The sequence below is a fragment of the Macrotis lagotis genome, chromosome 4 (assembly GCF_037893015.1).
Source record: "Macrotis lagotis isolate mMagLag1 chromosome 4, bilby.v1.9.chrom.fasta, whole genome shotgun sequence".
NCBI lineage: Eukaryota > Metazoa > Chordata > Mammalia > Peramelemorphia > Peramelidae > Macrotis > Macrotis lagotis.
The window spans coordinates 49,299,719-49,327,677 of NC_133661.1; the positions used below are offsets into that span (position 1 = coordinate 49,299,719).

Consider the following 27,959-nt stretch of genomic DNA (forward strand, 5'->3'; position numbering starts at 1 on the left):
TATCTGGTTCCATTTACAGTTAGGACTGGAGCCAGAAAGATCTGAGTTCTGATCTGGCCTCAGACACTTTAGTAGCTGTGTGACCCCGTCTGCCACAGTTTCCTCAACTGTAAAACCTATTTTGCAAGGGTCTGTCAAGAGTAGGTTCTACAAAAATGCTGCCGTTATTGTTAGGTCTCCTGGTTCAAGGTGACACTGCCTCATTTAGTAGCTAGCTTTCTATGTGTTGTCCTCCCAAGGATGCCATGAGATGGCCTAGGAGGAGCTCAGGAAAGCCTTGATCAATAGAATAGGGTGACAGGGAGGTGGGAATGTGTGGGCAGCCTGGTCAGTCTTCATCTACAGAGAGGAGGGAGAGGAGGCACTTGATCCCACCCAACCTGGGCAAACAGCTTGTGTAAGGAGGGAGGGGCCCCGCTCTTGGGTAGTGCCAAACAGGTTGTGGCTTTCAGGGTTCATCCTCTTCAGTCCCTGGGGCTGCCCTTCCCCAGCCTTCTCTTGGTCCTCCAGCTCTTCTTCCTCCCCAGGCTGGCCACACTCCAGGAGCCCCTCCCTCCCTTTCTTCCACGTGGATACTGGATCCACTCTTCCAGCCTGTGGGAGAGAATTCAGGGCAGGAAAAGGTCTCATCAATTGGGGGCCCATGGAGTCTGGCCCTTCGCTCCTCGGCCTCGTCTTCCTTCTGCTGCCCTCCTATAGCCAGGCCAAGGCTGCACTTCCTTGGCACCGAAGGTTTGAGTACAAGTTCAGTTTCAAAGGGCCGAGACTGGCGATCGTCGGGCAAGAGATACCTTTCTGGAACCACCATGGAGGTTAGGAGATGGTGTGGAAGGGGTGAGGGTGGGTCCAGGCCTTAACCTCAAAGAGAGTGGGAAAAGATGGTGAGAGGGCCCCTCCCCTCCCTGTCTCTGATGGCTTCTAATTTTATGTCTTAAGGAAAGTGAGGGATGGGGGAAGCTTGGTCTGCCCAGGAAGAGGGTGGGGATTGAATTGGCTGATTCCAGGCAGAGGCTACCGAAGACTACTTTTCACCTGGCAATGCCAACCTGTGTCCATGGGACCAGAAACTAACTTTATCCGTCTGGATTTTGGTGTTCAAGACCCTGACCATTTAGACTAATATAAGAACCAGGAGATATGACCCAAAAATGATGACATGGGAAGAGGCTAAAGGTCTTGGGCTCTTGGTTGTCTCTCTGACTCACAATGGACTTTGGGCTCAGCTGAAGGTCAAACAAATCACAGTCTCATTCTTCAGCCTCAGTTTCCCTTCCTCTCCCTTCTCAATTTGGCATTTCCCTGTGTCACCCATCGTCTTGAAGGCTCTTAAGGGACCAGAGAGTAGTTGTAGCAAGTTGAAGCTCTTTGTTTTTTAGATAAGGAACCCGATGCCCAGCATGTTTTAAGAGACTTGGCCAAAGAGTCTGGTTTAAACCTTTCTCTTGAAAAGGTCCAGGGCTTTTCTCACTATGTTGTTTTTATCCCTTCTCTCTATCTCTTTCCCTTCTTCCTCAGTTTCCTCTGTTCTCGCACCTGGGAGGAGACTGATGACAAGGTGATCAAAGAATCATGGTCTTGTAAGAGGCTTCTGGGGTCATTATCTTCTCAGCCCTTCCTGTTGGAGGGAACTCCAGGGCTGTCTCATCTCCAAATTCAGCTGCTTTGGGCCAGGGGCCCATTCTCTAACCCCTTCCTACCCCCTTCTCTAACCTCCAGCCCCTTGTGTTGTTTGTGATGAGCTCAGCTCCCAAGAGTTCCCAAAGAGGACCAAACTCCTCTCCTGCCGATCCTGGGTCCCCCACATGCAAGGAGGACTCAGGTTCTTGCTGTCAGGGTCTGGGACCCACCAGCAATGCTAGAGCCAATTTATTTAATTTTGTTTCCAGTCACCATCTTCCAAAGAGATTTGTAGGCTTCTGGGGCCAGGGAGTCAGGGAGAAGCCTGACAACCTTCTTTTCCTCCCAGTTCTTCCTTCCCAGGCTGGGTTAAGCTCCAAGGACTCCTCCCTGGTGTGAGGGGTGAGGGACCAAGGTCTCCTCTCAGCAGGATTTGTTTGTATGAGAGAATATGAGAGAAAGCAGATGATTCTGACTTTGAAGGGAGGCAGCTCTAATGGGGGAATTTCAGGCACTGGGGAGCAAGAATCTATTTTGGGATAGCTCCTCAGGACCCTAAAGATACACTGCAGAGGTGATGTCTTCCTCCACTAGACCTGCAGAGATTCCTCGGGGTAGTTGATGACTTTCTGCTCCCGCTGCACCCCAAAAGAGGGCACCTGAGAGAAGGAACATAGGCTTCTTTAGTCCTGGTGGGAACCATAGAGATCATTTAATCCAATCTCATTTTATAAATGAAAAAACTGAGACCCAGAGAGGTTGTGAGCCTATCTCTTAATCTCCCCTCCCCACTCCAACCAATGTGACCACAGATCAGAGGTTTTTATGTTCCGCACAGTATAGGGCATGCTCAGGTGCAGCCAGATTTTCACGCCTGTCCTGGCCTGTGGTGGGGGCAGGGACTGGGGCACCCTGATGACCATCCCAGAGGACAGAGGGAGGTTCTAGAAATCTGTTCCCCAGAGCTAGAGGGTTATGAAGTCAAGGAACCCTGGACTCTAGTTCTGGTTATGCCACTTATTAACTTCTTCCTCTCTCTGGGCCTCAGGTTCCTTGTCGGTGAAAGGAAGCAATGAGCCTGAAGGTTCCTCCCAACCCTCCCCATCTCTAGAACCTTCCCCATGCCCACATTCTTTCCCTCTCTCAGCAGTTTTTCCCAAGAGCAAACACCAGGCTTAATAAGATCTCCAGGAAGAGCAGGCAAGGTCTAGGGGGAGGGGGAGAGACTAATGGCAGAGACCTGGGACTTGTGCCAGCTTCCAGGTTGGCATGTGGTTGGGGGCAGGGGGATCAGTAGAAGGGAAGGCAGTGCTTGGGCTGGCAGCTGGCAACATCGCCTTTCCTAATTAGGGCTGGCCCTCTTTAGAATCATGAATGGGCCAAGTTTCAGGCTTGGTGACCCCAGCCCCCTGGTCTTGACCAGCCTGCCCCCATCGTTTCCTTCCTTTAGCAGCAAACAGTAAAAAAAAAAAAATATATGGAAGCCTCATATAGGTATAAGCAATTAGAATCTACTGGAAATGTGACTCCTCACAAGGTTAGTTATTTTAACAAGGATCAAAGCTTTAACAGAAGGCTATTCAACTAATAAATGACACTGTTTAACCACTTTAGGGATACAAAGATAGAAACCAATAGTCTCTGTCCTTAAGGACTTTATATTTTTCCTTGAGTCCTCTTTAATAAACAATTATTAAACTGCCTACTATGTGCAGCCCCCTAGGCTAGGTGCAGTGTCCTAATTAGGAAGTTTATGCTGAGGAACGTGATAGACCCATGGGAGGGGGGAAAGTAGCATGGAGGGCACTGTTAATTTGGGTAGGGGGACCCTGGACCATTCATATTTTCTAGCTACCAGAAGACTGCTGCTTATACTGAAAGAAAGAACTTAGACCAACCCATCATCTGATATTTTTTTTGTAGGTTTTTGCAAGGCAATGGGGTTAAGTGGCTTGCCCAAGGCCACACAGCTAGGTTATTATTAAGTGACTGAGACCGGATTTGAACCAAGGTACTCCTGACTCCAGGGCCCATGCTTTATCCACTGTGCCACCTAGCTGCCCCCTGATATTTTCTTTTTTTTAACTAACTTTTTACTTACCAGCATTAAGCTCTATTGTCCCTATGCAGCTGAACATCTCCAAATATTATCAGTTTCTCTTAAATTCTTTGCCCCCTAAATTTGACTCTCCGGCACAGTTTCCTACACCCTAATTATGGTGAAGCTCAGGTAAGGTGTTTGAGATACAAAGCCAGATGGGAGATAGTGCAGGGTCTGAGGACCTTTCACTCTCAGGGATGGGGAAGGGAGGGGCAATGGATGATGGGGGAAATAATTACGATATCAAGAATAGGGATTGGGACTATACCTGTGATTTCATGACCATAGAGAGTTCCCAGGTAAGAAAATATGCTACTACAGATTGGAACCATTTCTGCATCTGCCTAAGGACTTGCCAGGACATATCAGAGTAGGAGCTAGAACCACATCTTCCCCAGCTGTACAGCCAGTCTTCTGACCACCAAACCAGCACTTCTCAAAAGTTTAATCTTTGGATCTTTTTATATTCCTAAAATTTTTCTTTCTGTGGCTTTTATCAATATTTATTGCATTAGACATTATAGTGGATGCATTTTTAATACATTTAAAAAGAAATCAATTTATGTTCACATAAATAACATATTTTTGTAAATTAGTAAAAGAAGAATGACATTGTTTTGCCCTTTTTTTGCCAGTCTCTCTAATGTCTGACTTAATGGCAGATCATTGGAAACTCCTGTCTGTTTCGGTAGACAATTTGTTGTTATATCATTCAGATTAAAGTAAGTGAAGGAATTTGCCCCAACAGATATACAATTGAAAAATAGAGGCAAATAGCATTTTACTATTATTTTGAAAATCATTTTAATTTTGGGGAGCCCATAAAAGAGACCTCACTTTGAGAACTGCTGCCCTAAACCATTAGGATCCCAAAGAGTATGAGAAATGTGGAAGAAAGACCCAAGCAAAGTCACAAAAAGTAAACCCAGGAGAAGATCACCCTTGCAGAGGCCCTGTCATCAGAGCTGGGCTTCAGAGGAAGGATGGAACTTCAACATGGAAGACAGGAAACACACCTCAGAGATGGTGGGTGGGACAGGTGGCAAAGGGATGGAGACGAGTTACAACTGGATGTGAGCTGGAGACAAGCTAGGTTCCAAAGTCATATCTGAAAGGGACTGATGTGAGTTGAAGCTCCAATGTAGGCTGGAGCCAAATTGTGAAGGGCCCTGAATACTGTGGTTAGGAGTTTATTGCTTTTAGTAGCATAATGACATAGGACAAGAGTATACTGGAAAGGTGATGTAGTGGATAGAGCACCAGCCCTAGAGTCAGGAGGACCCAAGTTCAAATCCGACCTCAGATACCTTAATAATTCATTATGTGACCTTGGGCGAGTCACTTAGCCCTATTGTTCTGCTAAAACAAAAACAAAGTTTACTGGAAAGCCCATCGGGAGCTCAGCATTATTTGCCAGCCCTAAATTGTCCCCAAATTGACATTGGCTCTCTTGGCAACTCACTTCACTCTAGACATCTTGGTTTCTTTTTAAAATGAGGAAGTTCTCATCTCATTTTGCTATGACAGATGACACATTTTTCTTTGACTCCCAGAGACTCAAAGTTGATCATACACCCCCATCTGCCTCAGTTTCTCCCTCTCCCAGGAAAAGCTTACTCCTCACTTTTCAGGGAAAAAGAAGACAACATGGTCCAGAAATCCTAAGGGGTTTACACCAAAGAAGTCAAGTCCAGGCATCTTGCTTCCCAGCTCAGCGTGCTCACGCCACCAAGGTCTCTGCAGCATGCCTTGAATATACTGCATCGCTCCCTCCTTCCTCTGAGTTCTCCATTCTGCCCGGCTCTATCATCACCCCCTGCCCTCACCCACCCCAAGCCTGCTCCCACAGATCCTGTCTCTCCCACTGCCCCCTGCCCGGCCTCTCCTCCCCTCACACAGCCACCACCCCAGATCAGACACTCGTCAAGACTATTACAGTAGACTCCTAATTGGTCTTCCCGCTTCCAGTTGGGCTCTCCAATCTGTTTCTAAAACGTATATTCCTAAAATGCAATTCGGATCATACTTCCCTGCTCAAGAAGCTTCCTATTTCCTCTAGGATAAAATAGAAGCTTCTGGTTGATATTTAAAACCCTTTACAATCTGGCTGCTAGCTAGATTTTCAGGGTTTACGTTGCTCCTACTCTCACACTACATTCCAGCCCAACTGGCCTGCTTCTTGACCCGATATATTACAATCCCTGACCGCTGGGCCTCTGTCCTCCCTGCCTGTCCCTCCTCACTTTACCTCCTCCAATCCTTAGCGTCCTTCAAAGCCCACCTCAGCATCGCCTCCTAGACCTTTCCTGATTCTCCCAACTCTTAAGTGTTCTTGTCCTCCCCCCAAAAGATCCTTTTGTGTTCTCTCTGTATATAATTTGTATCCGCTCATCAGAAGCTTTCTTCCCAGTAGAAAGTCGACTCCTCAAGGGAAGAAATTGGTTTAATTGTTGCTGTTGTATTACCAAAGTCTACATAGTGACAGTGGCAGTGGCTGACACAAAATAGTTCATTATATTCCTGTTTCCCCCTTTTCTCCTCTTTCCTTCCTGAAAATCTATCCATCCTTCAAGGCCAATCCCATCCCTTGACTGTCCCCTGCTCTCCACCAATGGTGTCCCCTCTCTCCTTTAACTTGCTGAGGCCTTCAAGTCTGAATCATTACCTTAGGTGACTTCGGATAAAATCACTTGCCCTTTCTCAGTCTTAAGTTTTCTCATCTGTAAAAGAAATTTAGACTAGATGGCCTCTGAGGTCCCCCCCAGCCTTGATCTGCCCTCATTATTTCATATGTAAGTCTTGTCTCTCTCTTTCTCTCTAATTATACTGTGACTTCCCCAAGAGCTGGAACTGTGTCTTTTGGGGGGGCTTCAATTTCCCAGACATCTGCCGGAGCACTCTGCCAAGAGCAGAGCAGTTAATCCTTTCTTGCCTTGCCTTAATGATAATTTCATCATTCAAAAGGTGCCAGAACCAACAAGGGAAATTCTATCCTGGTTCTGATTATTACACAGAAGAATTGGTGTGTGGGGTAGAAATAGATGGAAATCTTAAGGAGAAAATGATTACTTCATCTTAAAAGCTATGATAGGAGAGAATAAAGATGGATCCCAGATGTTGGAAGAGATTTCAAAGAGTCTGAGGAAAGACAAGGTTGACTTCCTTTCTATGGAAGGGATGAGGTCTTAAAGATTAGAATCTGAAGACACATTACAGGAACTTTCCTTATGGGGAGGGAAAAGGGAAGCTGTCTGCAGAGACTGCCAATGCCCAGAGAACTAACTAACCAATTTTGTTTTTTTTAAGACATGCACACAAAATAGAAACCAAGGCCGGGTAACTCCTGATGAATATAAAGCTGTGATGGGATGACGAAAGAATAATCTCAAGAAAACTAGTGATATGAACGAGCTGAGACTTGCATGAAAACCAATGAATAATCACAAAACAGGAGTTTTCCAAGCTCTATTAAGGAAAGGAGGAAAAAGGGGATGCCTGCTGCTCAGGGAATAGGATATGACAGTGACTGATGATGGAGAAATAGTAAAGCTGCCCAATTTGATTTATCTTGCCAGTTTTTTCAGCCAGGAAGAATGACCTTTGAACAGGAAAACATAGAATTAAAATGACTGATTGGACCTTGTTATCCAAGATAAGTAAGGAGATAGTAAGGAAGCATTAAGCTGCCCTTGAAGTCACCTGGTCCAAGAGAACTATGTCCTGGGGTACTGAATGAATGGGGAAGATGTAATGAATGGCTAAGCCACTGCTAACAATCTTTGAAAGATCATAGAGGATGGGAGGGAAATTGTTGGCACAATTTTCAAAATGGGGGAAAAAGATGTCATCTGCAAACTGGAATTTGGCAGGGAGCTTGACTTTGATTCTTAGCAAAATCCCAGAATGTGTTATTAAAGAGATGGATGGTGCACATCTTGGGAAGGAAGCAGTGATTACAAAGCACTAGCACCATTTCATTCAGAGCAGCTCATTCCAGACTCCCCTTGTTTCTTTCTCTTTCTTTTTTTGACAGGGGTGGCTAAACTGGTAGATCTGGGTAATGTTGGTTAGTAAAACATTTGTCAAAGTCTCTTGTTCTTCTTGAAGAAAAAATGGAGATTTGGAGTTGAAGTGACAGCATAATTAAACAAATTTGGAACTGATTGAATGGTTGGACACAAAAAACAGACATTAGTGGCTCACAGGGTCATCTTGAAAGGAGGTCTTCAGTGGAGTGACCTAGGAATCTGTGCTTAATATTATGCAGTCTAACATTTCAGTCTCATCAATAATGAAAATTTTATTAATCTTGTATTATGGGCAACTATAGGCAGCTAGGTGGCATGGCAGATAGAATGCTGGGTCTAGGGTCAGGAAGACCTGAAGTTAAATGTGATGTTGGACACTAGCTGTGTGACCCTGAGTAAGTCACCCTGTTTACCTCATTTTTCTCATCTGTAGAATGAGCTAGAGAGGGAAATGGCAAACCACTTCAATATCTTTGCCAAGAAAACTCCAAATGGAGTCACAAAGACTCAGATATAACTGAAAACAACCAAACAACAAACTACATGCAGACTCAAGGTGGGAACTTATATTCTGCCAAGAAGAGAAAACTTATACAGAAATGAGTAGATATAAAGTAATTTCAGTAGTTAGAGAGAACATTAATAACTTAGGGGAGTGACAGGACAGGCTTTGAAGAGGAGGTAAAATCTGAGTTTTAAGGAAAGTTGGGATTCTCTAAGGTAGAGATGAGGATGGCCTGCATTCCAAAAATGGGAACCTGTCAGAGCAGTCACAGAGGCAAGAAATGAATTGTTGCATATCAATAGATAGTTTGACTGGAATATAAAGTACATAAAGGATAGACACCCAACTACAAGCCAAGTGGGAAGGAAATGGTGAAGGACTTTGAATGGCAAGCTAATGATTTTCTATTTCATCCTTGAGAAAGCAGGAAGCCATTGAAAAGTTTTGTATAGGGAAAAGACAGTCAGATTTCTGTTTTACAAATAGCAATTTGATGACTGGGTGGAAGAAAGATTAGAGGTGCGTTATTTGGATAAAGGCAAAGATGCTATGAATTTCTAATTTATAGATTTCCCAAAGCTCAGAGGCGATAGTTAACCCACTGGGTGACAGAACCAGGATTTAGAAAGATCTTGACAGGCTGTAAAACTGAACCAAATCTAATAAGTGTAAATTTTTACCCTTAGGTTCAAAAAATCAATGGCACAAGTGAAAGATAGGGAAGGAGTGGGTGGATACCAGTTAATCCAAAAATAATTTTTGGCAGTTTTTTTGAACTGAAAACCTATTTGACTCACCAATATGGAAATCAAAAAGTGAATATAGCCTTTAGCTTCATTAAGAGAGATAGAGCAACTACAAATTAGAAATAGTTAATACTGCAATGTTTCAGCTTCATTGGATCACATCTGGAGAATTATGTTCAGTTTGGGGATATCATATTTTAGGTGGAACATTAAGGAGCTGGAGCTTGTCCAGAAGAGGGCAATTTAGAATGAGTTCATGTCCTATGGGGATCAGCTGAAGGAAATGGGGATAGTTAGCCTCAAGCAAAGAAGCCTCAAGGGGGATGTGATAACTGGCTTTGAGGATCTGAGGTGCTATCATGTGGAAGACGATTTGACTCATTTTGCTTGTTCCTAAGGGGAAAGGGAAGGGGAAGGAAGTTGTGAAGGGGTTTGTGTAAGCTTGATGAAAGGCAAAACTTCTTGACCTGCGGAATCTTCCTTAAGAGTCCTGGGTTAAGTTGGCAAATCCTCCTTCACTGGAGGATGTCAGACAAAGTGGTTCCTGGAGCATCACTGGCACAGGTTTCACACTTTGAAGGCAAAAACTGGTTCATTTCTGTGTCCTGATACAAATTAGGGATTTAATTAATAACAACAAAACCAATATGTAGGATTTCTATTGCACAAAACACATTATTAGGTATGTTAATGTATTCATATATACTTACATATATTTACATATTAATCCTCATAACAGTCCTGGAAGGGAGGTGTTTTTTGATGACTTTGGGCATCCACCTCCCTTGGCCTCAGTTTCTTTATCATAAAATGAAGGGACTGAATTCATTGTCCTCAGGCGCCCCTCTCATTCTAGGTAGATGATCTTATGATTTGATTATTTTGGTAGAGTGAGGTGGGCTGGATGGACTTTGAGGTCCCTTCCATCTCTGAAATTCTGATTCTCTTGCTCTCCCATAACATTTGGCACACTGGAAGCCCTCAACTAATAATAATTGAAATGAGTAAATAAATTAATGAAGAATATGTGCTTGAATGAGTGAATATATGAATTAACCTGTGAATAAATAAAGTAATGAAGTGAATGGATGGTTCATGTGATGTATAGACAGTGTACAGAGATCCCAGGAGGCAGCTGTCCTGAGGAAGAGGGATGACCCATGTCTCTGAGTAATCCCTGAATACCCACAGATGCCATTCCTGGGCCAGAAGAGGTGAGGCTGGCCCCATCCATGAGGAACAAGAGTGGAGTCATGTGGACCCAGGCTGCCATTCCCTTTCCCAACTGGGAGGTAGAGGTGACCTTCCATGTATCTGGATTGGGCCACCTGGGAGCTGAAGGAATGGTAAGCACTAAGCCCCTGCCTTGTTCTGTTGACCATTCAAGGAAGTCCTCTCTTGCCTGAGGAGCTCCTGTTTTCCCTAGATTGGCAGAACTATCTGCATCTCACTTTAGAACTAGCTGCATTATAGAAAAAAGGAACAGGCATAGCTGCCAGGAATAGTAGAGGACTTAAACTGACCAGGGAGGGAGGAAACCCCGGGGTGGAGGCTCCGGAATTCTGAACCCAAACTATATCCTTCCACCTAGCTGACTAGAACAGGTCAGGTCCCCTTGACTTGAGGCTACCTATTAGAGGCTCCTAGGGGCCAGGGAAAACTGACTGAACTATTGGTACCTACCTCCAGGCAGTGTGGTATACTCGGCACAGAGGTCAGACAGGTCCCGCCCTGGGTGGTCCTGCTTTCTGGGATGGCATCGGGATCCTCTTTGACTCTTTTGACAATGATGACCAGGTGAGTTGTGCCAAGTCCTATCTAACCCAGTCCATCCAAAGCCCCTCCAGGAGCATTGAAGGACTCATACCAATCACCTTACTGGTTCCTTCCACAGAAGAACAACCCTGTCATCCAGGTATTGGCCAATGATGGGCAAATTCCTTATGACCACCTCAGGTAAGGGTGTATTCTCTCTTCTCATCCCAGCCTGATATTGCTCACTGGTTGAGCCCCCTCTCTTCCTTGTCAATATTGTGCTCAGGTACAAGTATTCTGGGTTCAAATTCTACCTCTGACATTTACTGCCTGTATTAGCTTAGGCAAGTCACTAAACCTTTCTGTGCCTCAGTTTCCTCTTCTATAAAATGAGAATGTTGAACTAGATGACTTGAGATCCTTCCTAGTTCTGAGCCTATGCTCTGTGATGATAGGTTACTGAATTTTGTTTAGGAAATTATTTAGGAATTATTGTTCAGGAAAAGAAGGAAGGGAAGAAGAAACTTAAATTGTCAATTCAATTAAGTAAATATTTATTAAAATCCTACTCTGTACAAAATGGAAGTAGTTAGGTGGCTCAGTAGTTTGAGGTGGGCTTGGCGTCATGAAGACCTAAGAACAAATCTAGCCTCAGTCACTTACTAGCTATATGTTCAAGTCACTTAAACCTATTTGCCTTAATCCACTGGAGAAGGAAACGGCCGTCTCCAATCTCTTTGCCAAGAAAACCCCATAGACAGTATGGCCCATGGGGCCTTGAAGAGTCAGATACACCTGAATGATTGAAAAGCAGCTATAATGGAAGGGGGCATCAGTCCTGGAGAAACAGAAAGAGAAATGAGACATGACTCCAGTGTTGAAGTCCTATCTAGTAGGGGCCTGGACATCATTTGATCTCCTAGGTTTGTTTTTATCAGTGAGAGTCTTCTCTCCACTTATACTGTGCTTCTCATGCTGGATGATTACTATCCATGTCATTCTATCAATCTGGCTCTAAGAAAATATAAATGCAGCCTAAATTCCATATGGGTAGGGACTATATCTTAGTTATAATACATATCCAGATAAATGGGACACAAGTTAGAATTGGATTCAGAGCATAGAGAGAATCCTAAAGGAGTTGAGAAGGTTCACTTCTATATGGGGGAATCTAGGAAGGCTTCATGGAAGAGGTGACACCTTCAAGGTAGATCTTGGAGAAAGGGAAGGATTTCAAATAGGTCAGGAGACTGTGGAGAGGGACAGAGCTGGGAGAGGGTAAGAGGAGATCAGGGAATATTGAATGGTCCATTTTAGTTGGAATGGAAGTAGAGAGAAATCAGATTATGTGGGCCTTGAATGCCAGGCCTAATAGTTTATGTTTACTTGACAAGCAATAGAGAGGAACTTTTAAGGAGAGGAACAACATGATTGGGTCATGAGTGAATATCTTCCAGGGATGGAGGGAGCCTGGTGCTGGGCTCATGTCTTCAGGATTTCCGAAACCAGCCCTACCCATTTCGAGCTAGAATCACCTACTGGGAAGAGAAGCTTCGGGTGAGTAACCTTGGAGCAGGGCCCGCCCTGGGTCAATCTGCTACTCCCATCAGCACCTGGGCCTCCACCCTCTCAAACCAATTAAAATCTATCAGGCTCCTTAAACAGATGGGGATGGATCTGAGCAGCAAAGGTGTGGTCACGTCCAACACACTTAGGTACAGTTCACAATTTCTTAGTATAAACTTCTCCAGGCATCCTCTGTGGGATACAGATGACAGCTCTAGGGTAAAAGCCTTGGAATATCCATCCAAACAGAAGATGGCCCTCATTTGAGGAGCACCTTAGCCATCTGCAGAGCAGCTCGCCTCCTCTTTTATATCTTAGACGTAGATCTGGAAGGGCCACCTGGTCCAACCCCCTCATTTTACAGATAAGAAATCTGAGGCCCAGAGACACTGAGTGATTTGTCCAAACTCACGAAGGTATAAATGACAGAGCCAGGCCTCAGCCTCCCTTTTGTCACTCATAGCCACTTTTTAAGACCTTCTACTGATCATCCTTAATGGATGCAGCTCCTCCCCAGCAGTTCAAAGAGTTAGGATAACCCTGGGAGACCTGTTATGGAAAATGCTATGCACATCCAGAGTAAGAAAAAACAAAACAAAACAAAATAAAAGACCATCTACTGAATTAGTTATAGAAAGGAGCATAATCTATATTCATGGAGGGAGAGTCCCACACCAGATTACAGATCCTTAGAGCATATGACACTTGACAAACCTTATAAACGTATAAATGTAAATTATTATTATTATTATTTATGCACATTATCTACTTGATTGTTCATGATAGCTCTTTCATGAAAGTATATACTAAAAGATGGGAAAATAAATGAAGGCATTTTTCCAAGTGACAGAAAATAGACATCAAGTCTTCTGACTTCAAGCCCAACATTTCATTAACTCCTTAATCTAGATCCCAGCACATTTCATTAGGTGTACGCCCAAGAAATTTTTTCCCAGAACATTTATTGAATATTCAATCAAACAAGACACATATCAACATAAATAAGATTATAGTACATTCACTGATAAAGCAGCAAAAAGTATAACTAAACTTAATCTTGTTTTCAACTGCTAAACTTTTAAAATGCAAAGCCTTAAAAATATCAATATTTTTGTGTGCCTGAACACCCCCAACAAACTTGGTGTTCATGCTTTCACTTATGAATATTGACAATCATTTTGGCCAAAGAAAACATGTTGGCCAAGGAAAATCCATGTACACATGGATCTCACTGATGATGATGCTTGCCCTTTATTCTGGAAGAAGACTATGATATCAGGGAGGTGAAACCATGACAAATATATGAATTTGATTTGAGTAAGGTAAGGGAAGTGGGGTTTCCCCCCTGCCACCAAGTGCTAGGAAAGACAGAGGAAGGTGACAGCTCAATCTCTATTACCCCTCCCAGGTATCTGTGAACAATGGTTTCACCACCCAAGGAGCAGCAGATGAGGTCTGCACTGAAGTAGGGCCTCTTCTTCTGCCCCCTGGAGGCTTCTTTGGGGTCTCAGCAGCCACTGGCAGCCCTGCAGGTAAGGACCCACAGCTGAGCCCAGGAGGCTGGAAGGAGAGGTAATCCCCCACTGGGCTTTGATTGAGGGGGAGGGGTAAGGGAAACCATGGAGATGTGCATTCTTGTTTTCACTCTTTACAGAGTCAACCACCTTATCTGAGCTCTGAGTAAAAAGGCAGGTAGATGTGCAGATCAGGCCCATTGACCTACCGGCTAGGGATTTTCTGGAATATCTATTCAGAGCATAATCTCTAAATTTGAGTCCAGGTCTTCTATATCTTACACATACAAGAAATTATCAACTAGCTTTTTCTGAACATCAACTAGACTCTTAGTGCCTGCCCAGGTTCTATCTCATCTTGTTTAATCTATGGTTAAAAGTTCAAAGAAGTTATCATATAAAATTTCATGAATTTATCAAATTTGTCTCAGCTGCATTCTCATTAAGATCTCTTTATTGGGGGTGGCTAGGTGGCGTAGTGGATAAAGCACTGGCCCTGGAGTCAGGATTACCTGGGTTCAAATCCGGCCTCAGATACTTAATAATTACCTAGCTGTGTGGCCTTGGGCAAGCCACTTAACCCCCTTTGCCTTGCAAAAACCTGGAAAAAAAATTTAAAAAAAAGATCTCTTTATATTAACTCTGCATGACCCAAAGGAATACACATTTGCATGAAAGATTATACTACATTCACTGAATAGAACTGGAAACAAACAAAAAAAAAGATTCAACAAAACTTCTGGCTCTTCTTTTGCTCTGGTAAAGGTCTGAAACCTCTTCTTTTCCTCTTCTCATTTGAGATAGAAGTTATCTTGCAATCTCTCAGGAGCCACCAGTGTTCATTATCTGCCCTTTTTCATTCTTCCTCCACCACCACATACATTTAGAGCTCCTTCTCAACATGATGTCTTTAACCAATTCTGACTTCTGCTCTTGTTTGACCTCTCCTGGAATTCCTGAAGCTTCACAAACTGCCAGTATTGACCCAATGATGCCCAGAAAAGTGAGAGATTTCCTATTTAACAGATGGAGTAGTCCCCATTTTATAACCCACAGAAGAGCCCATACCCATATTGGGTTTTGGGGGGTCACAGTGAAAAAAAAGACTGGACCTCTTTTGGTCTTGGTTTTCTCATTTGGAAAAGGGAGATGTTAATGGCACCTATAATTACATTGGTATGTTTTCCCAAGCTTCTAATGACACAAAGTTGAATGAGATGTAAATGCAAAGGATAATAAAACCCAAATCTGAAAGAATTCAACAGATTAGAATGAGAAGTTAAATTTATCAAGACACATTTTAATAGCCACAAATATAAATGACTTTTACCTCAGTTTTTCAGTGGGTCTAAGATCTCAATGGTGTGGATATTCCTTCCAGTGAAGGGAGTCATAGCCCCTCCTGGCTATCTTTTCCTGTGTACTATTTGTCTATGACCTCCCATAAATTCCCAGTGGAAGAGACTGTCAGCATGCTAGAGGCTTTAATAGCTCAAGAATACCAACACAGCATTCAAGCTGACCTTTGGTGGTCTCTTGCTCTTATTGCATGGTCACCTCACCTTTGCTTCCAGTCATACACATCCTTGATAATGGATCTTGTGCCATTTCTTATGCCCAGGTTATCAGACCTGGTAACATACCATCACCTACACACAACCACCATATGTTTCCCTATTGCCTTCAGGATCACCCATGATTTTGATTTTTCAACCATTGTACTATTACAAGGATGAATGAATGAAAAATCATTTATTGATTACTTATCATTGCCAAACTCTTATTGCTAAGCACTGGAAATACAAAAACTAATGCAAAGACAAAATCTGCCTTCAGGACATTTATATTCTTTTTTTTTTCCTAATGTTTTTGTAAGGCAAATGGGGTTAAGTGGCTTGCCCAAGGCCACACAGCTAGGCAATTATCAAGTGTCTGAGACCGGATTTGAACCCAGGTACTCCTGACTCCAGGGCCCGTGCTTTATCCACTACCCCACCTAGCCTCCCCATGGACATTTATATTCTAATAAGGCAAGGCAACACAAATAGATGATAGATAAGGAAGAATATTTTGGTTTAGAAAGTTTCAGAGATGGTGAATGGAGTCATAGGGAGTTGTTTGACCTTTTGAGTAACAATGGCAGTATTGATCTGATTATTTCAGAACTGGAAAGAGATAAGGTAGGAGGGGCAGCTAGGTGTCGTAGTAGATAAAGCACGGGCCCTGGAGTCAGGAGTACCTGGGTTCAAATCCAGTCTCAGACACTTAATAATTGCCTAGCTGTGTGGCCTTGGGCAAGCCACTTAACCCAGTTTGCCTTGGGTAGGCAAGAAGATGGCCAGAGTGTAAAGGGAATCATAGCTGGGCCCTACTTAAATATAATGGGTCATATGAACCACTCACCATACATGAATCAACAGAACCATAACATAATTGGGTAAAAATTTTAAAACACAGGGTTTTGAGTCTAGAAATAACATGAACTTAATAAAAGTGCTGCATGCTTTCCCAAAGAATATACACATTATTCTCTTTCTCCTGTTTAGTTCCTGGCTATCTATATTGCTGGATTAACTCAGTGGGCTGTCTACCCAACTACATGTCATAATCTGGGCACTAGATATCATTCTTCATCCACTTGTTTCTTTCTTGTGTGGATTGTTAGACTAAACTCTTCTTAGTAACCATGTATCTCACTGAAGAAATTCAATAGTGTTATAGGATTTGATGCAATGTATACATCAACTATACCCAGGACCATCTGAATCTTAGTTTCCCCATTTATAAAGTAAATGAATTGGTATAAATGGTTTATTTTGATTCTTCTGGCTCTAGTGCTATTTTCCTATGAAATTGAAAAACACCTGTGTAATTATAAATGGAGGAGACATGACTAGAGGGAGGACCCATATGAAAGGTTCATATGAAAAAGACTGGTAGGTTTTAGTGGTATCAATGGGGTGATATATCAACTGAAAAAACTGATCTGAGTTTAGTCTTCTCTAACTAGCCTCCCCAAATAGGGTTTGGAAAGGGAAATGGAAAGGCAGTAATAATACAAGTGCTTTTTGTCTTTATCAGACTAGAACCATAACCTGGGTGGGGTAAATGGGACTTTTCCCTAGAGCATGAAATTTAGGAAGTGCAGACCTTTAGCAGCACAGAAACTACAAAGCTGAACACCAAAAAAATAAGAACAATAAGTTAAAATAGGGAGCTACAATATGGCGCACTGAATTGAATTCCTTTCCAAGAGAAGCTTTATACTGATGCTCCATAGGGTGTTGTTCTTCTTCCCTCTACCATCATCTAGGAAGGATTTCATATCTCTTGGCCGAGGTGCTAAAATTCCCAGTTAAAACTATGGGGGCCACCAAGAAATCAATCTTTCAGCAAGCCTTTACTGATTTTATGGATTGTCACTTTCAAAGACTGGAGCATCCTCTTCTTTCTAGATTCTTATGTCACATGTGAAGGATGAACCTCCTGAGACCTGTCCCAATGAATCATCTTAGAAATCAAGGTCTTCACCAAGCACCCAGATAGGTTGCCCAGAGTTGCTATATGTGATGGTGTAACCTGCTCTTTCCAATGGCCACTATTATAGTTTGAGAAACAGCAAATGCTACTCCTTCTCTCTAGTTGTGGAGATCCCAGCTGTGGCACATAATAATCATTATCATAATAATAACTCACACGTAGTGGGGTTTTTAGGTTATATGTGGTTATATGTGTATAACTATGTTAAACATATTTCCATATTAATCATGTTATGAAAGAAAAATCAGAACAAATAAGGGGGAGAAACCATGAAAGAAAAAACAAAACATGAAACAAATTTTAAATATCGAAAATACTTTGCTCTGGTCTGCATTCAGACTCCATAGTTCCTTCTCTGGATGTGGATGGCATTTTCCAATACAAGTCCTCTGGAATTGTTTTTTATTATTATACATACGTGATGTTTTAAAGTTTGTGCTTTACATTCATTTTCTCATTTGAGTCTATACAACAGCCTTGGGAGGTACGTGCTCTTATTAGCCTCTCAGGGACTGCATTTGGAAGATTCCTTAGGAGCCTTTTGCCTGTGGGGAAGTAGTATTCACTTCATTATTTTTCTTCAAATTCCTATCACTATTGGGAAGTCAAAGAGTAGACCTCTTCTCCCCAGGACACCATATAGGACTGGGGTCCTTTGACACTAGGTCCAGGTTAGCTGTACCTTCTGGGTGTAACATATCTCTCTCTATCTGGGGATGAGGCACAAGAACTGGCCCTGAATATGAGAGTTCAATTAGTTCCCTAGTGACCTAAATTACTGGACTCTTACCAGACCAGATAGGTGAACCCCAACCTCCAGCCCCTACTGGTAGAAGATAAAGACCAGGCTGCTGTTTGGATAGAGACCATATTTATGCTGCCTTTCTCTCTTCATAGGACCCAAGGGGGATGAAGGGGGGGAGAAGGGACCCCACAGTCAACTGGTATTTCCCTGTCCTGTGGGGAAGCAAACTCCTACCTCTTCCTGCCCTAATCTCTATAATTCAGAGATACCATCTGCCAAGGGGCAAACCTCCTTATGTTGCCAACACTCGCCACTCTATCATTCTTCTCCAGCTCAGCCCTTTCCCATTCCCTCTGTTCTCCCCTTATATTGTGCCCTTTGGATTCCTGTTCTATTATTAACAAACTCTTGTTCATCCTAAATCTCTTTTTTTTTCAAAAGCCATCCCCTTCCCACAGCTACCAGAATCATTATTCTAAGGCCCATGTCTGTCCACGTCACTCCCCTGCTCAAAAATCTTTAGTGATTCCCCATTGCTACTAGGGTAAAATAAAGCCCTTTGTCATCTAGTTTCCAGACATTTCCTGCTATTTCCTTTTGCACACTCAAATTCCAGTAAAGATGATTTTCTAGCTGGTTCCTGAATCTGACATTCCATCTCTTTCTCAGCAGGTCTTCCCCGCTTCTGGAGTATATATTCTTTCCACACCTCTTCCTCTCCGAAGATTTAGTTCATCTTCTTCAAAGTTCATCTCTGGTGTAACTTCATCAAGGAAGCCTTTCTTCATCCCTCATATTAGGTCTCTACCTGTCTATGAACATTCTGTATCTTCCTAATGGATTGTAAGCTTCTTGAGGACAGGGATTTTCATCTCTGTATTCCTAGAACTTAATCTAATATAGCATAACCACTTAATTTTCAGAATAAAAAAAATTAATCAGATAGATCCTTTCTTCTAATAATTCATGTTTTTACAGTGTCTTTATAGTTATAAAGAAGTCCTTTCTTCTTAATCACTCTATGAAGTAGGTGGTAGAAATGATATTAATTTGGGCGGCTAGGTGGCACAGTGGATAGAGCACCGGCCCTGGAGTCAGGAGTACCTGAGTTCAAATTTGACCTCAGACACTTAATAATTACCTAGCTGTGTGGCCTTGGGCAAGCCACTTAACCCCATTTGCCTTGCAAAAACTAAAAAAAAATGATATTAATTAACTGAATTAATTCACTGTGTGTGAATCAATGCTTAGATGAGAAAAATAAGACCTGATCATCTCCTTAGCTAGATCCACACAACTAAGTATCAGAACCAGGATTCAAAACTAGAACTTATGGCTCAATGGAAGGAGTATTGGATTTAAAATAAGGCAACCCAGATTGTATCCCATCTCTATTGTTCCTTGCTAGCTGTACAATAATCATAGGCGATCGCTCTGGGCCTCAGTTTCCCCCCTCTATTTTTTATTTGGGGGATGAGGCAGTCAAGGTTAAGTGACCAATCCTGGGTCACACAGCTAGTAACTATCAAATATCTGAAGTCGATTTGAACTCAGGTCCTCCTACTCCAAGGCTGATGCTCTCTCCATTACACCACCTAGCTGCCCTCCACTATTTGGCTTCCAAGGGGCCTTCCTGCTTGAATCTTCTGATTCTTGAACCTAAGGCAAGTGTTTTTCCCTGATGCTTCTGAGTATGCCTGAACTCAGCCTCACGGCAAGTGCAAGGCAGCTCCCCTTGACTCATCAGCAGTTTTAAACACCTGTTTCCACATCACCCCAGCAAGAGCGTCAGTTATCTCAGCAAGACCAATGGATGAATGACTCCTGTATGAGACCTCAAAGCTTTATATGCTCCAGTAAATTGAGATGTCTGGGCTATTGGTTTGGACGTTCTGTCCACTCTTATAATCTATCCCAGTACATTTAAGGTAGTTTATTAATTTTGCTGATGTGAATGTTCTTTGATTTACAACTGGAAGATCAGCTGATCCTTTGCATTTGAGGGGTGAGTAAACTGAGCCCTAGAAGGGTGAAGTGACTCACCCAAGGTTGCCAGAGTCAGGATGGCCCTCAGACTCCTCAAACAATATTCATTCCGTTGCCTCTCAAAACTTTTCTCTCTATAAGTTTGACTCTCAAACAGTCCTTGCCTTTTTGTCCTTTATGATTCTTATCCAGGTTCTCCAGAAGGTCTTCCCAATATGCTGGTGGCCTTCCTTTATGTCCTTTTTCTATTTTCATGGATAACATGGCAACACTTAACTGGCAGTCTGCTATCCCTCCCTTCACTCATGTGATTGGCTCGCCTTTGGTGAACATGTGTGTCTTATATGATATCCCTTATAACAAAGAATGACACTCAAATCATCTTTGGAATTATATTGCAAGTTATTTGTGCCTACCTTGCATGCCTCCTTGTTCTCTGGGTCAACCAGTCAACTAATTAATCAATCAACAAGTATTAATTACCTACTATATGCAGGCACTGGGTTAAGGGTTGGGAATATGAAAAAAAAAAGAATAAAATAATCCCTTGTCCCAAGAGCTTCCATGCTATGGAAGGAGAGAATCCACAAAGTGGATTCTTCAGAGGTTGTAGTATCCCAAGACTCCCAATCTTACAGTATTGCCAGAAGGACATTTGTTTAAAAAAAAAAAGATGAAATTTTTTCACTGGGGAGCTGCTGGGGTTCTTTAAAAGCACTATTGAAATTCCCAAATGACTTAGAGGTACAGAAAAGTCAAGATCCCATTTTGTTTTTTTAAATACAAAAAAGAAAATAATTTGACTCAGTAGAACAAAATGCAATCTTCAAAGCCATGTTCCAATAAACAGTTGTTCATATAGATGCTCTCATCATTTGAGATTCCTTGATGAGGCAACAACAGAGCCATGGACAATGGGTCCAATGGGTGGTAGGTGAAGAGATTAGTTCCGTCACAGAATCCGTGGCAAGGACACTCTATAGGAGGACTGAAATCCTGTAATAGTCCAGAATCTATGAGGCAAGGTACTGGAATACTAATTAATCCCTGAAGGAAAAATATGGAAATAAGCCCTCCTAGGAAGGATTTGTAATGCTTTTTCCATCCCCCTTGCCATATTGGCACCTTTGATCAAAGCCCCATTCACCCTCTTCTAGTTTCAGCTCTTACAACTGTAGAGTACCCAGCATTTTCCGAGAATAGGTCAAGTACAAATGGAAATTGGATTAGATGCTAAGATCCTCCGATGCTCGTGATTTGAGAATTCAGTTCAATTCAACAAGCATTTGGGTTTTTTTATTTTCTTTTTTTCAATTACATGCAAAGATAGCTTTCACCATTCATCCATTTGCAAGTTTATGAGTTCCACATTTTTCTAACACCCCTTCTTTCCTCCCCACCTCCCCATGGCAACGAACAATATGTTGAACATGTACAGTCATTTCCAAGCATTTAGGAATCTCCCATCATATGGCAAGTGAGAGGCAGCAAGGCATAGTGGGAAAAGGACTATCAAAGACCTGGGTTCAGGTCCTGACACTGACTTGCACTGGCTGAGTGAACCTAGAGAAGTAACATAACTTGTCAGAGTTTCAAGTCAGTTCTCTAAAATTGCAAATTGCCAACTAGGAGACTATCTATCTGCACTGGGAAAAGGAATTCCTCCTCACAGGGCATTCTCTTCACTAATGACATCACAGAATGAGTCAAAACATAATTTTCCAGTTCTGGGTCCAGGGAAAAGGAAAGTAATTCTTACCCTCAGGAAACTTTCATTCAGGCGCAATTAGGTTGCACAGTAGATAGTGCACCAACCCTGGAGTCAGGAGGACCTGAGTTCAAATTCCACCTCAGACATGTAACACTTCATTATCTGTGTGACCCTAAGCAAGTCACTTAACCTCATTGCCCTGTCAAAATAAGAAGAAGAAGAAGAAGCAGCTTTCATTTTACTGAAGACCCAATATAGACACAGAGAAGTAAATAGGAGATAGATTACAAATGAAGGATGATGTAGTAGGGCAGGGTGGGGAGCAGTGTGCTAATAACTGGAGGTCAGGAAACACCTTGTGCCAGACACGATGTGAACATGAACCAATACTTTTTTTTAGTTTAGTTTTTTTTTTGCAAGGCAATGGGGTTAAGTGACTTGCCCAAGGCCACACAGCTAGGTAATTATTCAGTGTCTGAGGCTGGATTTGAACTCAGGTACTCCTGACTCCAGGGCCGGTGCTCTATCCACTGAGCCACCTAGCTGCCCCACATGAACCAATTCTTGAATGGAGTTCAATAGGTGTTCCAAGAGGTGAAAGGGACCCCAGAGAACACTTCAACTTGCAAGACAGTCTAGGCAAAAGTATAAAATTGGAGGGATGGAATAGAAAGGAAAGAAATAGGCCAGTTGGGCTGGAATGTAGAGTGATGTGCATGAGCCCAGAAAGGCCATTGGAGTCCCATCATGATAGGCTTTAAACACCAAAGGAAGGAGTGTACATTTTATCCTGGAAGCCATTGAAGCTTTTTTGAACAGAGGAGTAACAGGACCAGACCTGTACTTTAAGAATATCCCTGCAGCAGCTAAGTGGAGTGTGGATTGAAGAAAGGAAAGATTAAAGGGAGGGAAAACAATTAAAAGACTCTGGCTATAATCCAAGTGAAAGGTGATGAGTGGCAAAAACTGGGTGGTGGCTCTGTTAAGACAGATGTGAGAGATAAGAACTTGCAGTGGGCAAGTCTTAACTAACTGGTGACTAACTGGTTGTAGGTGGTGAGGGAGAGGGAAGAGTTCTGGATCATTCCAAGATTTTAAACCAATTGTCCACTGTAAAAGCAGGAAAGTTAGGCAGTGGGGTAAGTTTAGATGAAAAAAACAATGAGTTCCATTTTGGCTATGTTGAGTTTGAGATTCCTATATAAGCTTGAGCTGCCCAGAAGGCATTGATAAAATTTGGAGCATAGGATAGGGAAAAAATGGAACATAGTTTGGCAGTCATCTACATAAGATAATTAAACTCAAGGGAGCTGAGGAGAGAGTAGAGAAAAGATAAAAGGGCCCAGGACAGAATCTTGGGACATACCTATGCATAGGGGCTTGGGTGATTCAACAAAGGAGACTATAAAGGATTAGTCAGACAGACAGCAAGAGAGACAAGGTAGAGACATGTCAGGAGGAAAAAAATATTAAGGAGGAAGGAGTAGGTGATGAGTGGTGTCAAATATGGCAGAGAGATTAAGAAGGGTGAGGGGTGAGAAAACATCATTAGCAAACAAGAAGTCATTGGTAGAATTTCACAATCTCACCTTGGAAACAATAGTTTCAGCTGAATGGATGGGCCAGAAACCAGATTGCAAGGGGCTGAGAAGCAAGTGAGTGAGGAAGTGGAAAAAAATGAATGTAGAACAGTTTTTTCCTACAAGTTAGACTATAAAAGAGGAGAGTGAGAAGATGAAGCCTGAGGGAATGACAGGGTCAAATGAAGGATTTTGAAGGATGGGAAAGATCTAGGGATAATTGTAGGCAACTGGGGAGGAGCAAGTGGATAAAGAGAGATTGGAAATCAGGAGAAGACTTATCAAAGGAACAAGTACCTGGAAGATCCAGAAGGAAAGAGGATCAAGGAGCAAGGATGACCTTGCCAAGGAGGGCTGACTCAGGAAAGATAGATCAATAACGTGGCTTACTGTGTATTAACTACTGTGCTAATGCTGAGAATACAAACACAAATCAGTCACTTCCCTTAAGGAGCTCCCATTTTAATGGGGAAAAACAGGAGGGGAGAGTACCTGGATAAGGCAAGGTAGCTGGTGAGAAGGTGAAGTTCAGAGACTGAATTCAACCATGAATGATTCATATTCTTCCTGCGAACAAAGGAGGGGAGAATAGAAAGCGTATGATTTTGAAGGAATCTAAGATACTGAATTGGGGAGAAGAGAGCTCATAATAAGGGAGGCAAAGTCTTCTGCCAAGGGGGAGGAACTTGGAGACTGGGGTACACAATACTACCTGTGCTGAAACTAGGAGGAGATCCTGGGAGTGTCAATGGGAGTGACGTCTTGGTCCCTGACTCAGTGTCTCCCCTGCATCTAGATGACCATGATGTCCTGTCTTTCTTGACCTTCAGCCTGAGCAAGCCAGCTCCAGAGGTAAAGTATGAATTGGGTTCCCTCTTTAGCTGTTGTGGGAGGATCAGGGAAATGAGATTTCTTAAAAGCTAGCCCGACCTTAGCATTTATGCTTTCCTTCTAACCTCTGGCCCCCAGCTAAGCTTGACCTGAAAGATCTGATGGCCATGATGGAAGAATTGAAATGCTTACCTGTTGAGCTAGGGAATAATATCTTTATGCTGAGTATAGAAATTAGGGTGATGGAAACGATTCACATAGAGGGCAACCTACCCAGTGGTCTGGTCTGAACTCGGGGATACTTGTCACAAGATATAAGTGTTCATGTGCTCTGTTCTACTCCTGGGAAAGGGCCTGAAGGGCAGCCTTCTGGACTCCTCTGGGCATGTCCTCCTCCTGAGTTCCTCCTTTGTTTCTTCTCCTTTCTCCTAGTGCCTTCCAGCGTGGTTGCAGACCTCATAGCCAAGGCTGCTTGCTAATGCACTATTCTCCCTAGGTGACACCAGCCTATTCTCAGTGGACTCTCTCCTGCCTCTCCATCCTGCCCCTACCCAATTCTCTCCCCAGGCTCTCCCTTATGTCATTCCTGAATCTGAGCAATACAGGCTCAAGCATCAGCTGCAGGATTTGCAGAAGTTGCTGCAAGACAAGAAGGAAACTCCTCCAAAGCCCAGCTTGGCCACCTCCTCCTGGAGTAGGATCACGTAACCTACCCCTGCCCCCACCCTCAAACCAGAGGAAAAAGGGTAGTGTGATGGAGACATTGCTGATTTGGAGTCAGAGGGCCTTGTGTTCAAATCCCAGCTCTACCACTTCCTATGTGACCTTGGACAAGTCACCTAACCTCTCTAAGTCTCAATTTCCTCAACTATCGAATGAGGCAATTGGACTTCTAAGATCACTTCCAGTTCTAAATGAGCAATTCTACCATGTTGATGCTTCTTATCTGCTTCAGGGTGAAAATGCCCAAATCTCTTATCTGCTGTCCTCCTTACCTTACCACATCCTGCTCCTGTATCTGCTCCTAGCCTCAGCACCTTGAGCTAAGACCAAGCCAATCATTTCACCATGACTCAGAGAAAGGCTGGAGGGGCGGAAAGGGATTGGGAGCAGTCTCTTGGAAAGGCAGCCGTGAACCCCACTGAGAAACTAAGGAATCTGATTTCCTTTGACTTGGGACTATGAACCAGTCATTCTATTCCCAGAAGTCCAAGCAGCTAAGGACTCAGGACATGATTCCCCTCACTCCCCACTCCCAGAAGTCCCTCCCTGAGTTCCCAATCCACTCGCCATGCATTCTTCTCACCCAGGAGAAGAATACCTTGATCTGGAGCCAACTCTCAAGAGAAACAGCCAGGTTCTGAAAGAGCTACAGGACCTCTCAGGGAAGATGGTCCAGACTGTGAGACAATGGAGGAGTCAAATGCAATCCATGGAGCACCTGCACAGGGAGAAGCAGAAGGCTGATGGTGCCCAAGCAAGAGACTGGGTGAGTCCCTGCCCCTAGCAGGCACCCCAACTTCCCTACAGAGGAGTGAGGGGGAAGACTCAAGAGTTTTTATCCCTCTTTGCAACTAAGAGGGCGTAACCTTTGAGAAGATGCAAGCGTGGTAGGGACACTCAGGTTTCACCACTGTGGTCCTGAGGCTACACAGAGCAGGTTTGTGAGAGTGAGTAAGGAATCCTGAGAGGTAAAAAGGAAGAGAAAGGAAAGGATTAATTTATAGGTCTCTATAATAATAATAATGATGATGATGATGTTAATGATAGTAATGCTCTAGGGAATGGAAAAATGACTAATGCTTCACATTTATAGATCATTTTACAATTTTCTATTCTTTTTTTTGGCTTTTTTTTTTTGCAAGGTAATGGTTTGCCCAAGGCCACACAGCTAGGTAATTATTAAGTGTCTGAGGCCAGATTTGAACTTAGGTATTCCTGACTCCAGGGCCGGTGCTCTATCCACTGCGCCACCTAGCCACCCCTCATTTTACAATTTTCAAAATGCTTCTTCCCTTCTACCAGTCTTATGAGTCATCATGTATCAGTTCTTTCCCTTATTTTATAGATGAGGGAAACTGCTGAAGTGATGTGGTAGGGGGAACACTGGTTAGGAGTCAGAAGATTTGGATTTGAATCCTGCTCTGCTATTGCTACCAGTGTGATTTGTGGGTAAATCACTAAAACTCTCTGGATTTTGGTTTCCTCATCTGGACAATGAGGGGCTTGAAGGGGTGACCTTTTCTAGGGTGGCTTCCATGTCTAAATCCTATGGTGGTTCCTAGAGATTCAGAGGGCTTAAGCAGCATCCTCCAAGTCACACAGACCTGGTACTAGAATCCATTTCTCTGGATTCAGTGATCTTCTCATCCCTATCCCATGCTGAAGATGGCTAGGTGGTGAAGTGGATAGAGCACCAGCCCTTTCCTGATGAGGACCTGAGTTCAAATTTGATCTTAGACACCAGACACTGACTAGCTGTGTGACCCTGGGCAAGTCCGTTTGTCTCAATTTCCTCAACCATAAAAAATGGGAATAATAATAGTACCTACTTCCCAGGGTCATTGTGAGGATCATATGAGAAATATAAATAGTGCTTTGCGAATCTTAAAATGCTGGGTAAATGCTAGCTATTGAAAGCAGGAACAAATAGATTACAGAGCCATGAAAATAAATGCATTGGTGACTAGATTTAGCCAGGGCTGGGAAAGGCCACTGGTGCTTATAAGGGACTAAAAATACCCATTACTCGGGCTCAGGCTTTTACTGTCTCATAACAGGAATAGAATTGGGACTAATTCACGTGCATGTGATTGGCATATCACCTGATTAATAGCCAGATGCCCAGAAATCCTCCCAGCCCACCTTCTTTCATCTGCCAGTGGGGAGCCCACTGACTCCCTGAGACCAGGGTCCCAAACCTGGGAAAAGGAATGGACAAGGAGCCTCTACTCAGGTGTACCTGGCTGGTTTGATCTTCAACAGTAGAGCTGGGGACTGGGAGTTTGGCTCAGCTCTGATGGCGGATGACTTTAAGCTTCATAATCCCCTGAGCTAAAGCTGCTTAGACTAGGAGTGATTGGCAGAAGAAAGAGAGCAGGAGGGAGGAGGCAGGTTTGGGGAGGGGCAGGAGGGGGAAGGGACTCTTTTGGTGGAAGAGGGAGAGTTAGTTGGAGAATCCTGGGGGTGATCTTGGGATGAGAGTCATTGTCTTCTTTCTGGCTCCCAACCACTGGGGCTCAGAGTGGGGCAGTCTGGTGTCCAAAGTCACACAGCTCAGTCCAAGGCTCTTTTCCTGGATAGTCATTGACCTGGAGGTTCCAGACTATCTGAATTAAGACAAGAGGTAGACCCATATTGCCATATATTCTAGATGACAGAAAAGATGACTATTATCCTGGGGAGTGAGCTGACCAAACAATTATCACCAAGGATCTTAAGGCAACTACTGTGGAGGGAAGCAGAGAAATGAGAGATCCCCATTCTCAAGGAATTCCTGAAATGATAAACTTGCCCTCCTTCTACCTCTTAAATACGTTTTCATTTGAGCCTCTTCACAATCCTATAAAATGAGTGTTACTATTCCCATTTCACAGATGAGGAAACAGAAGCTCAGATGAAATGGCTAGCTCACAGTCATACATCTAGGAAGTAGCAGAGTTTGGACTCAAACTCAGATCTCCTGATCCTTAATATAGGGGTCTTTCCATCACTCTGAACTTTTTATATGTCAA

At 43.2% G+C, this 27,959-nt stretch overlaps 1 protein-coding gene across 1 annotated transcript in view; it reads left to right on the forward strand.

Annotated features, from left to right (window-relative positions):
* Positions 1-545: 545 nt before the first annotated feature.
* The window catches only part of LMAN1L (lectin, mannose binding 1 like), a 38,344-nt gene continuing 10,930 nt past the window's right edge, over positions 546-27,959 (forward strand). Inside the window, exons 1-9 of the mRNA XM_074232715.1 lie at positions 546-812; positions 10,189-10,343; positions 10,687-10,794; positions 10,892-10,953; positions 12,210-12,309; positions 13,727-13,850; positions 24,191-24,246; positions 24,793-24,919; positions 25,536-25,714. Of these exons, the coding sequence (XP_074088816.1) occupies positions 644-812; positions 10,189-10,343; positions 10,687-10,794; positions 10,892-10,953; positions 12,210-12,309; positions 13,727-13,850; positions 24,191-24,246; positions 24,793-24,919; positions 25,536-25,714 (1,080 nt within the window). The 5' untranslated portion in view covers positions 546-643. The remainder of the gene's footprint in view (positions 813-10,188; positions 10,344-10,686; positions 10,795-10,891; positions 10,954-12,209; positions 12,310-13,726; positions 13,851-24,190; positions 24,247-24,792; positions 24,920-25,535; positions 25,715-27,959) is intronic.